The 15007-nt window shown below is 36.9% G+C and overlaps 1 protein-coding gene across 2 annotated transcripts in view; it reads left to right on the forward strand.

Annotated features, from left to right (window-relative positions):
- The window catches only part of CNTNAP5 (contactin associated protein family member 5), a gene marked incomplete at both ends in the record, with an annotated part of 785818 nt that overhangs the window by 195270 nt on the left and 575541 nt on the right, over positions 1-15007 (forward strand). For both annotated transcript variants that reach the window (XM_081262143.1, XM_081262144.1), the window contains one exon: positions 5140-5333. In XM_081262143.1, the coding sequence (XP_081118269.1) occupies positions 5140-5333 (194 nt within the window). The remainder of the gene's footprint in view (positions 1-5139; positions 5334-15007) is intronic.

Here is a 15007-nt window from a genome sequence, read left to right on the forward strand (position 1 = left end):
TGCCCATTTGCAGAAGAAAGATGCTACATATTCTAGCCAACAGCTTTCCAGTCTCTAGGATCCCTGTCCAAAGATCCTGTGACGCATGGTTGGTAGCAATCTTAGGGAAGAGCAGGAAGCCATCCCCGATACTGTGAGCACATTTGTGAATGGCATTATCTCTCTTCCACACACTATATTAAATATATATGTGAGAACCTCTCTGCTTTATTCATTACCATTAGTAGGTATATTTTTTCTTAGAAATCTCACACCTTAGATTATAGGAGCATCAACTGTTTTATAACTAAAGATATAACAAGTACTACAAGCTGCTTTCTCATTAATTTGTGAGAATATGCATGTAAGTCTATAGGGAATTTTGTAAAATGGCAGTGAAAGCATGTGAATGGGACACTTATTCTCTATAGGGGTTTATTTTAGGGATTGAAAAAAGAAAAACTGGACAAGCTATTGCTCAAAACAAATTATGTAGGAAAATACTATATGTTGTGTGTGAATATTTCAGCTCCATCTAGTCTTCTACTAAATGGACTGTGTTTGAATGATAGCATTGAAATATCTCTTAGGAAAGACCTGTATATAATCCATTTAGTGCCCATTTTCAATGTGTGACATCAATCAATTATCATTTCTGTTTCTGAACTAGAAGTGGAAATCACTATAGAAACAGAGGAATTTCTGCTTTTTCTACAAGTTATTCTGTTTCATGTTAAAATCCTACCCTGAAATATGAAGTTTGGAAATTCACTGGTCAGGAGTCGGGAGACTTAGGTTTCTTGGCTTATCTTAAAAACATGCTTAGAATTCATCATGAGAGTTTTCCCTTGCTTGCATAAGACTAGTCTCCGTTAAAAGCTTAGAACTAGAAATCAGAAGAACTGGGTTGAAATGCTTTCTCCAGACATATGACTTGGACTTACTTCTTGGCCCTAAAAAAGGAAATTAAAAATATTACGGCTGCTTGCCATAAGAATCCAGAGAGAGATGGAAAACAACATGAAGTGTGAATTATAGCTCCAGTGAGAATGGCTATTAAGAGGGAGAAGAAAGATGAGCATGAGAAGGATTTGTCCCTGCTGTTGAGAGGTACTTTGCAGCAGAGTCAAAGCTTTGGTGCTGGATCTGGTTTTCTGGGTTTGAATCCCATGCTTGGCCATCTATTGATTGTATGGTCTCGGAAAAGCTTCCCAACCATTCTGGCTATGTTATTGAGCAAAAATGAGAACAGCTCATCTAATTTAGTAACCTCAGGAGCAGAACTGGCTCTTGTGCCAGTTCTTCTGACTTTATGTCCAGCATCTCCTTACTGCAATTTTCCCCAAAAGTCAAATTATTGAGGGCATAGATGATGAGGCTTAGGGTATGCTAGAATTAAACTAAGACATTGCCTCCAAGTCATATCTATTTCTGTGTTTGAGAAACTATTGAAAAATCCTGAATTCAATAAAAATATAAGGTGAGACGATTTTTTATTTTAAATTTAAATTTCCATGACATGCTTTCAGTGCAGGATTTACGGGAATGTTTGTAGTTAATAGTTATGAAGACTTCAAACACATTACAGACAACACTGCCTTTGTTAACATCTTCAATTTACTAAATACACACTTTTGTATCTATTTTTCAACCCCAATTTAGAAATAACTCAAAAACAGGATGCTAGTGTGCATGGGGTGTGTCTTTAAAGAAACTACAAATAGTATCTTCAGGCCACTCTGGTCATTTGTGAAAACACAGTTATTGTTTGGTGGAAGGAACAAAATGTTTGCCATAGCAACCACAGCAAGCCTGGGTATTTCTCCTATTAGCTGTAATGCAGGGAGCATCTTCAACAGAAGGGAGAGAGTCCTTGGCAATTATCACCTAGGGAGCAGACCTTCATCCAAAGCGCTTAAGCTGAAGCTCTTGGGTCCAGAACATTCTTAACATGATATGTTAATGAATGCTAACAGCAACTATTCCACTTTGGTTAATTTCAGGAGGATTAATAAGCTAATGTTTTTTTTTTTTTCCCCCTGCTGGGCAAAAGGTAGATGTGATTTTCTCTAGACAAATTAGAATGAATCTATTTAATGATAAATCTTCCTCTATTTTTTTGTTTTATTTTGTTTTGGTTTAGGTTTGGGTCCACTTTTTGTGACTTTATTGTTTTTCGAGGGAAAATTCTGTTCACATCACTTTCTCCTTTCCATCCTTAACATAAATTCTTATTATATGATAATTATAACAAATAAGTTAAAAATTAAAGCATGAATAAGAAGTCCAATTTTAGGCAATTGGTACTAAAAAAGAAATGGCTATACCTTGAGGATTTTTAATTCAAAAATAGTGACAAACACTCAAAGTGGCAAAAGTCCTATATTTTACCATCAAGTCTCAAATTTCTATAGATATGATTTTATTTTTTATTTTTTCTGTGCATTTTTCTTATGCAATAAATCACATGTAATAAGACTATCAATTTGTTTAAAAGAGACATGCTAGAAAAAACATTGATGCAAAAAGCATAAAAGTGCAAAATCATTAACATTTTAACTACTCAGAAGAAATCACTTTATAAATTCATTTCTACCATATTTTAATTTTGTTGAGATAATGCTGTTTAAACAACATTGCCTCCCTCTACACACAAACATAATAAGAATAAAGAAACTTCTAAAATGGGCAGCAAGATGAGTAAAAAGAATAAATTTGGATTTCTTGGAAATATAAAAGATCTTCCTTTCTATCAGTTTTAAGTTAGGGGAAGATGGAGGGGATTGGGGTTTATAAACATATTGGACAAGACAATGTTGGTGATAAACACATATTTTTGTAGTTGGTACTTTGGAAGCTGGTTCAAAAACCCAGTGACATTCCACCATTACTGGTTTTCTGGGTTTTAGAAGTATTTTGGGGGGGTTTGCAGAGTAACCCCAAATAGTTGAGTTACTCCTGTGCTTTAATTCTAGTTGCCAAGTGTTCTAAACTTGCTAGTTCTGAGTTTCTTCAACTGTACAGTATGGATAACGATATTTACTCATTTGGATACTGAGTAGGTATTGAAGGAGGCTAATCTGTAGTATCAAATAAATTCAAATGCGCAATGACTTAAACACCGGAGATGTTCAGTTCTTTTCCGTGGCGTAGGTCAGTGCAGCTATGTGCAAGTTCACAGATGCTTTCTGCCATGTACCAGTAGAGGGATCCAGGTTCTTTCTTTCCTGTCATCTTACCAACATCTTGGATCTTGTAAATTGCCTCCATTGGTGGCGGGGAGGAGGAAGGGGCAGAAGCAGGCTGCCTAGAAGTGCCACATCTTATTCCCACTCCTATTTCTATTATAACCCTATTAATATGGGAACTGAAAAATATTATTAGGCCATGCACCCAATACCGTCCTATTTCTACAGAAAGAAGAGAGATAAGTACTTTAATATCAGAAATTCCTGCTACTGTGTACATGTCTTGTAAAACACTTGACAAAATACAAAATCCACAGTAGGTGCTGAGTACTTTCCCTCCTTTTGCTTTTCCAGTATTTAAATATTTTTAGGGAGGATGGGAAAAACAAAAACAAAATATACTTTTATAAAATTAGATTCCTGAGGCCTAGCTATTTACTGAAAGGAAGTCAACCATACCTTGTCATATTTGCCTTATGATTAGAATAAGTTCTACCATATGTCCTCTGTCTTCCTTGTCTGTATGTCCATCCCAGCCCACCGAGAGACTGTACTGTGGGCACACAGCTCAGAAAATCACTCAGTTGCCAAGAAGAGGCCCAAGTGACCTCTCCTCCAATGCATGGAGGAAAACTAGACCAGACCATCATTAAAATGATTTCCAATGACAAAATTTCAAAGACAAATGAATTTATAAATGATTCATCTAAATTAAAATTTTAATGAACTCTCTACCCTGATGTCTTGTGCAAAGTGGTTAACACAGGGGTTGGTTGGGGACCATCCCTATCTATGATATAAAACAATCTGTGATAGCTCCCCTCAGGCTTTAGAGTATTTGGGAAGTAGAAGTGCATATTGACTTCTTTGGGCTCACATAGAATGGAAACAAAAACCTGAATACCACAAGTCTTCCAATTAAGTGAGAGTGCATATTGATCTTCTGCAAAGTTCAAGTGTGATGAATAATGAAATTCTGGAACAAAAAGCCTTCTGACATGTTAGAATATTCCTGTGTGTCCAGTACACAGAAATGCACGTGGGTCCCATACTTTCGGGCTCTCTCCTGTCTCTGAGGTTTGTGTGTGCTCTCCCTTCTGGTCTGGTTGATGCTTATTTAACTCCCCCCTTTATTTCTGGATGTGCTTGTGCCTTGCCTCAGATTTTAATATCTTTCAATATCTTTAGAAGGACTTTCTCATCATCTCCTGAGGCATTCTGTCCTCTGGGCTCCTACAGGAATGTGTATTTACCTTTTGGGAGGGGTTCTTTCACATTGTATTACACATTTTTGTTTCCATAATATCTACACACAAGCATAATAAGAATAAAGAAACTTCTAAAATGGGCAGCAAGATGAGTAAAAAGGATAATTTTGGATTTCTTGGAAATATAAAAGATCTTCCTTTCTATCCGTTATAAGTTAGTCTCTCTCCCTCCACCTTGCACCACCCAGGATGGTCCTGTTACTCAAAAAACAAATGTGGTATGAATGAATGATGCCCCTCAAAGTCTTGATCAGTGTCCTTTTATCTTTGTATACAGGATACACATATCTGCTCTGTGTCTGGTCCATAGAAATCATTTGAAGAAAAGAACGGAAGAAGAGAAGGAAGGAAAGAGAGAAAGAAAAAAGATATCAGTCATAGAGAGAGGACCTAGGGCTAGTTTGTGTCAGGATAGAGTTTTAAGAAAGAAATAGGACAAACCCCTCTAGGAATTCATTAGATGGAAGCTATGATGACTGGCAGATACAGCATTCAAAATGAGTCTTAAGCCATAAGAGCTACAGGATGAAAAGTTGTTGTAAAAATAGCAGGACAATAAATTCAGAGACAGGGAAGGGAAGGGCATGTTGAGGTGATGGCATCTTCATTGAACACCGTTTCATTGATCTTTTGACAGTTGAAAGTTGTAGCTATGTGAGACGTGACTCCAACTCTCTCTCTTCATCTCTCTGATGCTGTTCCAGGAACTGGCGGCTGGTCCCCAGCAGATTCCAATGCTCAACAGTGGCTGCAGATGGATTTGGGAAACAGAGTGGAGATTACAGCCGTGGCCACACAGGGAAGATACGGAAGCTCTGACTGGGTGACGAGTTATAGCCTGATGTTCAGTGACACAGGACGCAACTGGAAACAGTACAAGCAAGAAGACAGCATCTGGGTAGGACACTGTTTTCTCTCCCCATGAATAAAACTGAGTTGTGCTGGTGGTAACCAGTGGGTGCTTCTGTCATTTTCCTACACCCAGATTGTTGGTGGCTTAATAACCGTCAAGAGCCGATTCAGAAATAATTTGGTCATGAATCAGCCTTGACTCCAGTGTGGCTGTGTCGTTCCTGGGAAAACTGGGTGTCTGCTGTGCAGTTTACTGTATTCCTCCATTTCTGGCAACTTCAATAATCCTCTGCCTGATTCTCAGTTCCTTCTTCTGTAATAGAGAAATACACCAACAAAGTCTGATTGTTAATGAGAGGGTATTCGTTTACTATTTATCTATTGTTTGTTTATTATGTACCATAATCCCTTGTAACAACCTAATTGACTCGGTTAAGTCAGTTGGCCAAAATTACCCAATTTGTGCACTTTGGCCAAAGATTCTTAATTCTTGTTTGACTTTAAATCTCAGTGATGAACACTCTGGATCTAAGATTTGAAAGCCACTGGAAAGGGTTAGAAATATGAAATAAATTACACACTTTAGAATTATACTGAATTATAAACAATCTTCAGCTTAGAGAAGGAGTGTTTTCTCCAAGTTGCAAAGCAGAACTTTCTTCCCATCTCCTCAGCCTCACACTCTTGACCTCAGTATTGTTATGAGGCTGTCAGCAGATTGTAAGTGGAAAGGAACAAGGAGAGGCACAAAGAAAACTTGCCTGCCTTTGGAAACTTTTGCTCATGAATAAAACAGTGGGTTAGTCTATGCTGCTTTTAGTTTACTGGGGGGAAAAATCACCATTACTTTCTAAATCCATAAAAAATGTGAAGATTTAGCCATTGATAAAACAAACAACAAACAAATAAAAAACTCTTCCCTAATCAGAATCTCCCTACTTGCCTCCCTGTGAAATCAATGACAACTAGAATTTTAAATTGCTGTCATTTTCATGTGCATGTTTCTGTATTAGCTCCACTTTTTGGGAAAAAAAAATACTTTCTGTTTTGGATTCACTATTATTTGCCAATTGCCAGGCGTTCACCACTCCAGGTTCTAATTGAACATAGTAGTAAATTAACGATTAAGATTGATCATAGCAGAATCTTGAGAACATTACTATTGCCATTTTTTTAATCGTTACTAGTATATGAAGTTGTAATATTCATAGAAGGCATGGGTTTTCTTCAGTTTTAAAAATGGTTTTTTGAAGATCCTTTTTTCATTTCAGTGTTGAAGTCACCATAATCTTTTACAAATTTCTGTTTGGTTTTGTTTTTAGTTTGAACTGAGAAATGAGCACACCTTCAATTTTGAGGAGCAATTTTAAGATTTTATGTTGACTTTAGAGGGACAAATAGATGTGGGGTTATTTATTTTCTCTGGCATTTTCAATCAGAACCGGTTGTTTTTCAGATGGAGCTGCAGTTTTTGAGTTATCTAGTCTCATTTTTTTTTTTAAACTCCAAGTTTCATTTTCTTCAGAACCAAATGACCTGCTTTCAGCCTACTCTCTGGATCAGGATGTATTTCAAGGGATGACAATTTCTCTGGGCTTGGGGACAGCTGGCACAAGGTCTCTTCCATGTCCATGCTCCTATTAGTTACTTGTGTTTCCAAGTAATTTCAACTCCTTAAAGACAGAAGTCTCTCTTTCATGTTTCTATACAGCCCCTGGGCCTGATTTTAGTGGACATATGAGGCTCATTTTAGCAAGGTTATTAGAACTGCAGAATGACTAAGACTCTTAGATTTGGAGAGGGGGTAGAAGGAGGAGACTATCCCATCCTATACTTCATACTCCAAACAGCTTCAACATTGCTGAATAGTTAAAGGATGCCGGGCAGCAGGGAAAGAGAGGTACAAGATCCTGTGTGCAGCAAGGCAGAGAATTCCAGTTGCAGCATCCCCAGAGATGTTCACAATGCCTGCAGGGCACTTAGGAAACAGGCAGCTTTAGGACCAGCTTGTCAGCTTCAAACACTGGGAGGAGTAGTGATTCCAGAAGAGGTTATCACAATTTCCAGTTTAAAGTATAAAATACAGTGGCATTTGGCAGGAACACCATAAGTCATGATATCTGCAAAAAAATGGGTGTCCACTTATACTAACTCTAGGATAACTAACAACCATTACATCGATGACATGTCACGTTTACACACTAATGTATGTGTGTGTGTGTGTGTGTGTGTGTATGTGAATATGTGATTCTATAAACTCTGGTGATTTGCTCTTCATATCTCCAATAATAAGGGGCTTGCCATCACAGTGATCAATCCAAGCTCAAAACTGGCGGCACCATGATTCAAAACTAAGATTTATTCTTAAATATATCTGTAGTTTGTTTATTCTTTACCCCAATTGATTTTTTAAAATTTCATCTATTCATGTATATAAATTTATGTATATATATACATATATATATATATACATATTAATCTCTCTCACTTTGTTACCCTTGTAAGCACTAATCTTTGAGATAATATTAAATATAACTGTTTAATTTACACAGTGCTGAATATAAAAATGAGAAAACAGGGCTGGGGTAAGTAGCTTAGTGGTAAAGTGCTTGTCTAGTATGTGTGAGGCACAGGGTTTGATCCTAAGCACAACATAAATAAAATAAAATAAAATAAAAAATAAAATAAAGTTATTATATCCATCTACAACTAAAAATATTTTTTAAGTGAGAAAACACCATTAACAGATAACTGTGTTTGTGAATGTTGTCAATGTTGCCTAAAGTGTCTGAAACTGTTTAGCAGCATCTATTGAATCCAGATTGAGGATGTTTTACAAATGTTTCACAAATATATGTAAAATCTGCTTTGTGACTAATGCTCATTGATACTTGTTTCAGACTATGCTGTTGCATAAAAGAGATTACAGTTTTTCTTTTTACTTTTTATTTTCAACTTAGAAGGCTATGGATTCACAAAAGCTTAGCCTTATAAGCAAAGTAAAAGCAATAGCCAAACAAGAGGTTTAGGTAAAGCTGTCTAAATGGTTTCAGTTTAACTTTTCAGAGAAAAAGCCAAGACTTGAAAACATCAATAACAGTACAAACTTAATTAAGGAGAGTATACCAAGGAGATAATCTCTTGAACACATATTTTCACTTGGTCTTTTTCAGAGCCTCGAGTTTTTGATGTGATAGAGTTTATAATGCTTTTTAAAAATGATTTATCAAATAATACAAATACAGCACATTTTGTAAATAGTACATCAATTTGCCAAACCTTGAAATTTTTATTTTATTTTACAAAGTTCATTTCAGGACAGGAATCTTTAAAAAATACTTTTCGTACATATTCTAACAAATCTTCATGCCCTGATAATTCAATTTGGAGAGTTTCTGATTTGGCACTGAATGAAATGTTTATGAATAAGACCAACAAGCAGTTGTTTAATGATGTACCATGATACATGAAGCCAGAGTTTCTGCCTCACTAAATAATCAGGCATAATGTGTCACATAAACAAACTTAGCAGATCAAAAATTTCTTCCTGTTTGGTGTGAAGATATTTTGAAGCATGATAGATGATAAAATTCTAACTCCAAGAAGCAATGTTAATCTTTTGTTTGGTAATGTGGAAGATTTTATTTGGAATTAAGAGAACCTCTTAATTAAATCCTCCCAGACCACTTCCTGTCTCCATTCACCTTGAAACATACATCATAAGAAACACTTACTATTCTTGTTATACATATGTATACATATAGATAACTTTTCCTTCCTGAGTTCTTTGTGTTTCAAGTGTCCAGACCCTTCATGAATCCCTGTAGGGGTCCTACATACAAAGAAGGGTATGTGAAAACTCTTTCCCCTCTCTGAGCATTGACACTTTATTTTTTAGCACTTATCAGTCTTAAATTTCGAACACTTATTTTATAATAATCAAACTATTGAGATCCCTTTCTCAATCAAGTTTAGCATTCAGGTTTTTATTGAGGTATAATAAATATCATCATATTCACTTTTCCAGCCTCCTTAACATATGTATCAAAAAACTCACATAAAATGTCTCTATCCTACTTAGAGACTTCAATGTTATCTAAAAACTTACACTCTCTCTTTTTTTTTTTTGTATATATACAAACTTAACACAAAATAGATATGGAAGGCAAATTTTGAGAAACCTGAACTTTCAAATTTCTCTTTTGCCCAATAATTTGCCTTTTCTAAGTACAATCTCATAATATCAGTGGCAAAGTTAGTCCTGTATTTGTAAAACAATTTACTTTATTTGACTTGTGCAATTATAATCTGATAAACCCCTTTAAGTTACTGATTAGAAGCAAACATTTGATGCTGGTAGATTCCTCTGAATTGACAGTGAAGATATTAGCTGATTCTGTTTTACTGATGTATCCACGTATGTCTTCCTAGTCTCCATTTAATTAGTCACTTTCAAACAGTCTGTGCTGATGCAAGCCTATATTCTAATCTTCCCTATGTGGTAACATGGAGAATCATGAGTGAGAGATGCAATGATCATAGTGACATGGGACACTGGGAAGGAAAAGAAGTTAAAGAGTTGTGTCCATGACGGAAACAAGGCCTTTTGCAAGGCTGGTACTTATATAGGAAGTGATAGAATCTCAGAATTCAACATTTAAACATTCATAGTGAATGCTTTTGCTTCTTTTGAGTGTCTGTATCTTGGGATTCTGAGTGCATTGCTACAGTTCCTCTTTATCTGACACTCAATAAAGGTAGGCACTCAGCTAAGAAAATGAAGGAGATTAGTTAAGTTTCTTCTGTGATCCTAATGAGTTGCTTTTATTTTACAGAAGAAGAAAATGAGGTTTCAAGAGATCAAGATCTTAGCCCATATCTCATAAGTAGTGAAGTGATGGGGCCAATTTACAACCCTAGCTCTGTCTGTCCATAAAGCCTAAGCAATTAAATTAATATATGATATTTCAGCCATTGTTGAAAACATGACAATCGTCAACCCATATTATCTTATAAAGGAGATGGAACAACCTGAACTGAGATTCAGAACACATTCTGCTCCATGATAATCTAAGCCAAAATGGAAACTGAAGGCCACCCTGGACTAACTGACATGGTAACTTCATGGGAAGACCTGGCGAGCAAAGAGATTCCTAGAATGGAACCCCAGTTGGTTTCTCACACAATGTGGACACAAAAATGTTTCATTATCATCTCCTACAGAATGGTTCTTTGCTTCTCTTCATAACAAGGATGTTTATCCCTTCCCATCTCTGCCACAATTCCCTTACTACCAGAAAAGCTGTTCCCCTCTAGCCCAGTGTCCCAACATACACAACAGCATTCTATATGGCTGATTTTTAACCCTACACTAGCACTTTATATAAGATCTTGTATTTTATTAATGCTCAGTTTGCCTCTCCCCAAACAAGACCCATCAAGTCCTATACCATGGAATCTTTTGGCCTATGCAATATGATGGCCTCTGATCTCCTGTGGCTCTCTGGAGTCTGTCAACAGAGAGGGCCTGCATTCATTACATGGCATATTCCCACACAGAGGTCAATTGAAAGAATGGATTATACATTTTAGTCATCAGTTCCCCGATTTCATCCTTGAGTGACTTCCAAATTCTCTGGGAGATGCTCTCCCTATCTTCGTTATTTTATACACATTTATTCTGCCAATTTAGCTTAGAACTTCCTGAGTATTGATCACTGTTTGATATAGTATTTTAAGCCTACCAATTTCAGAAAACAATTTGAGAGGGAGAATCTCATTACCATCAACATATATCTTTTAAGCTCTCATTATACGCCAAGCACCGCACTAGTTGCTGGGCATACTAAGGGACTTAAGATGTGGACCCTGCCTCCCCTGAATGCATAGGATGATTAATGAGAGAAATAAGTGACACTTCGACACAGCATGTGCTTATGTGAATAGTGCTGATGGCAGTTCACATGTGCAAAGCTGTTGGAGAGGGTGTGCCTGGGAGTGCATGACTGGCAGGGACTTAGATGAGTTTAATGGGCAGGGACCATGTTTAAGTTTCTTTGGCTTCTCAGCAGTTACAGAGTGTTTTATGCCTAAAACAAATTCAGTCCGTGTAAGAAGACAGGAAAATAAAATAATAGGAAGGGAGAAACATTCACAGCAAGAAAAACATAGTATAAGAAGCCCTACAGGATGATATCAAATTGCATTTGAAACACAAAGAAATAATAAATTCAGATACAAGATTTCCCTGACCAGTAATACAAGATAAATTGGAAGAGGGAGACTTGACAGAATGTATATACCAGTACCATCTTTTTTAATCTATCATCTAAGAGTGTTGTGTCATTTGTTAGCCATTTTGTTTTAACACTTTGTTGGTTGATAACAAAGGCTACAGGTAGGAATCTGCATATTAAATATATTTGCCATGATTTTGTTAATAGCTCTTTCATTTGTTCTTTCACACATATAAACTTTTAAAACAGAGATTAATTAATAGTTGGACTTAATTAAAAGCTCAATAAGAACTTACCATACAGAGGATCTAACTTCAGATTTAATGGAGTCCTCCAGTACAAAAGTAATTTATCACCATGTGACAAACCAACAGAAAATAGGGTCAGAGGGAAACACAGAGGCTTTTGATTAAGGCCAGCTTCCAGTTGCACTAGCAGTGGCTTCATCGACCTTGGAAACGTAACTTAGCCTCTCTATATTGAAATTTTCTTCCCTTTTAGGGAAGGTGTATATCTAGAATCTTCCAGATCCATTGCACAAGTTCTTCTATACTGCCTTGCTTAGACTTCTTGGTTATGGACCATCCTGTGTGTACAGTGGAAAATACATGGAGATGAAGTTTGGACTTCTCTATGGAACCAGTTTAAGACAATCCAGTAAAGACCCTCAAAGCCCAGGATTCTTCTTGAGTAGCCCCAGTGGTTCTGTCCTTAGTTCTTTGGCTGACCTTAGATGGTTTTATTGCTGGATGAAACACCGAGGAAAGAAGGAAGAGAGAACAACTCTCCAATGAGCACTGGGAAAGCAACAGCTGGTCTTTGCCCCAGCATCAGCAGGTTTCTCTCCAGCCCTCTGGTTCCACACTTAGCCTTAGAAACTTCCTCACTGAGGCCCATCTGTTTCCCCATCTTAATGTGAGAATTTGCTGAGAGGTTTCAGAGAACTTCCCCACAAGGGGTCTATTCCTTTTAAGGATAAAATGCTCTCATACATTTTCACATGTGGCATTTAAACACATCCCATGGACAGGGAGTCAACATGCAGTCTTCAGGATTAATATTCATATGAACACTTTCTAGGCAAGAACAGATGTTTGCAGTCCCCTATAAACTGGTTGCATTTGTAATGGGATAGGATCCAGCAGCTGATATCAAAGTAAGAAGGATGATCTGCTTAAAATTAATTCTCCTAAATCCACTGCTATTAAATTAATCTTATTGTTAAGGTATTTAGTGATTCACAGGAAACTCGACTTATAATTGTATTTGCAATATGCATAAACCTGTGAGCATTTGGAGACACCCACCTTTGATTAGGAGAAATCAGAGTTAATATTTCAAATTTGACATGCAAAAGCATTAGTTTTCTTTGGGTTTTTAGAATCTAAATGTATTGCATTATGTTCAATATAAAGAATGAGGAAAAGATCTTTTAAACTATCCTTTATTCACTGAATTTAACTATTGTGCAAATTGTGTTTCATTGTTGTTGTTTCCTTCCATATATTATCTCAGCTTTGAAGTCTAACAGAGATTCTGTGACTCTGATAGATTACTAAATCCCTAGGAGGTGCATTTTCCTCCTTTGAAAAGGGAGTATAATGGGGATGCTAATCCATGTGATCTATAAAGGGGAGATTCTCAAAAAATGAACATGCATCAAAATGTCCCAGAGGGCTTGTTAAGACACAGCTTGCTGGGCCCCACCTGCAGAACTTCTGACCCGGTAGGTCTGGGGCAGGATGAAAGTTTGCATTTCTAATAAAATCCCAGGTGGCATGATGCTGGGGCTTCTAGTTGGGACCTCAGTTTAAGAACCATTGTTTGAACTTTAAATTGGAGGAGTTAAGCACATTCTAAAACAACAAGGGCTATTATGGCTGTTAAAGGTGGGTGCAGGTGGGACACCTGGTGAAGATACCCAGAGAATGCCAGCTGTCAGAGATTGCTTTCTTTTGAGGTTTGTATATAATGAAGAAGGCAAGCTTAATAAGTCAGCAGTTTTTAATAAACTAAATGCTCAGTGGAGAAGGTAAGATCTCCTTGTGGTTACAGACTAAGATAGTTACCCAGAACAGGCTCATTAAAGACAATTAGCTCAGAGTCCTAGTTCTAGACCAGAGAGGTAGAAGAAGCGCCTGAGGGAGTTGCTGACGCCTAAAGAATAAAACTCTAGGCCCAATCTGAAGCCCCAGGTGTCTACTGGGCTCTAGCCAGATGGAAAGAGTCCAGGCTTTGCAGAAAACTTAGGAGCCAAAGAGTCTCTCCAGCATAAAAAAAAAATTCAAAAAAAAAAGTTCAAAGAAAAACAATCTTTAATAAATGTATTAAATTCATTGTCACAACACAGCAATTGATATTAAGGAAAAAAAACACAACATGGTAACAAGTTTCTGACTGTTATCTAGGAGTTCCAGTTTTGTTTGCCTAATGTTAGTTGGAAATAAAGTTAACTAATATATACTAATAAAAGGAGAAAGGCCAAACAAAATAAGGTGAGCAAAATGGATAATTTGTTTCACATACCTGAGGGATTGCAATTGTTCATGTAGGAGATTGTCCTTCCCACTGCTATAAACAAAGGGAGCCGCCATGGTAGATCCTGAATTCTGCCACTGCATCTCACATCTTACACTTGCCTTCAGAATAATTCTTTGATTTAGTGTTTTGAGACTTTTTCCAGAAATTTTCCCCTCACACAAAAAAATATTACTAGAACAGAGAAGGAGCCCTAAGAATGGAGAGAACGTTATTTTAACTAATTAACATCATAGGTGCTTTTTGTTTGGGAAGGGACTTGTACTTAAAAAACTATCCCTGAGAATCATACACTTCTAACATCCTGTCTTATCTGATTGTAATTTAGGGTATCAAACATCTGCTAAACTCATTCTGCATGCAATAAATTAGGGAGGCTTTAAAAGTAGATGTAGACATCTCTCCCACAACAGGTAAGATAGATGCATGGAAAGATGTTCCATGAGACTATGCCCAGATGCGCATACAGGTGAAAGTATGAAGTTTCTGACTTGTTGGTAGAGTTAAGTGCTATAATTCTTTTCCAGAAGTGATTTCGACTTTGACAGGTTTCAAGTTTCATCCAGTCTTCCTTCCTCTATGGCATGTTACAATAAGAGATGGTCAGAGTTCCAATAACAGATGCTGAAACAGAGTACAAGGGATGGATAAGGGCTAGGGAAGTAAATATGTGCACGTTAGTGCTTTGTTCTAGTCCACACAGTGAGTCCACTATCTACGGATATGGACAATCTGAGTGTAGGAGAGAGAAAGGAAAACACAGTGCTGGTGGAGACATCCATGATCCACATCCATGTTACTCCAAAGAGGTGAAACTTTTCTTCCTTTTGCTTTCATGCTTTGGTCTCCTCAATCTTTCTAAACTTGTGTGTGGTTCTGTGAGATGTTATGTTTTGTTTCAGACATTATGTCCATATGACTTCTATAGGAACGTGAGAATTTATGA

This window comes from Spermophilus citellus (genome assembly GCF_964194105.1).
Source record: "Spermophilus citellus genome assembly, chromosome: 11".
Lineage (NCBI taxonomy): Eukaryota > Metazoa > Chordata > Mammalia > Rodentia > Sciuridae > Spermophilus > Spermophilus citellus.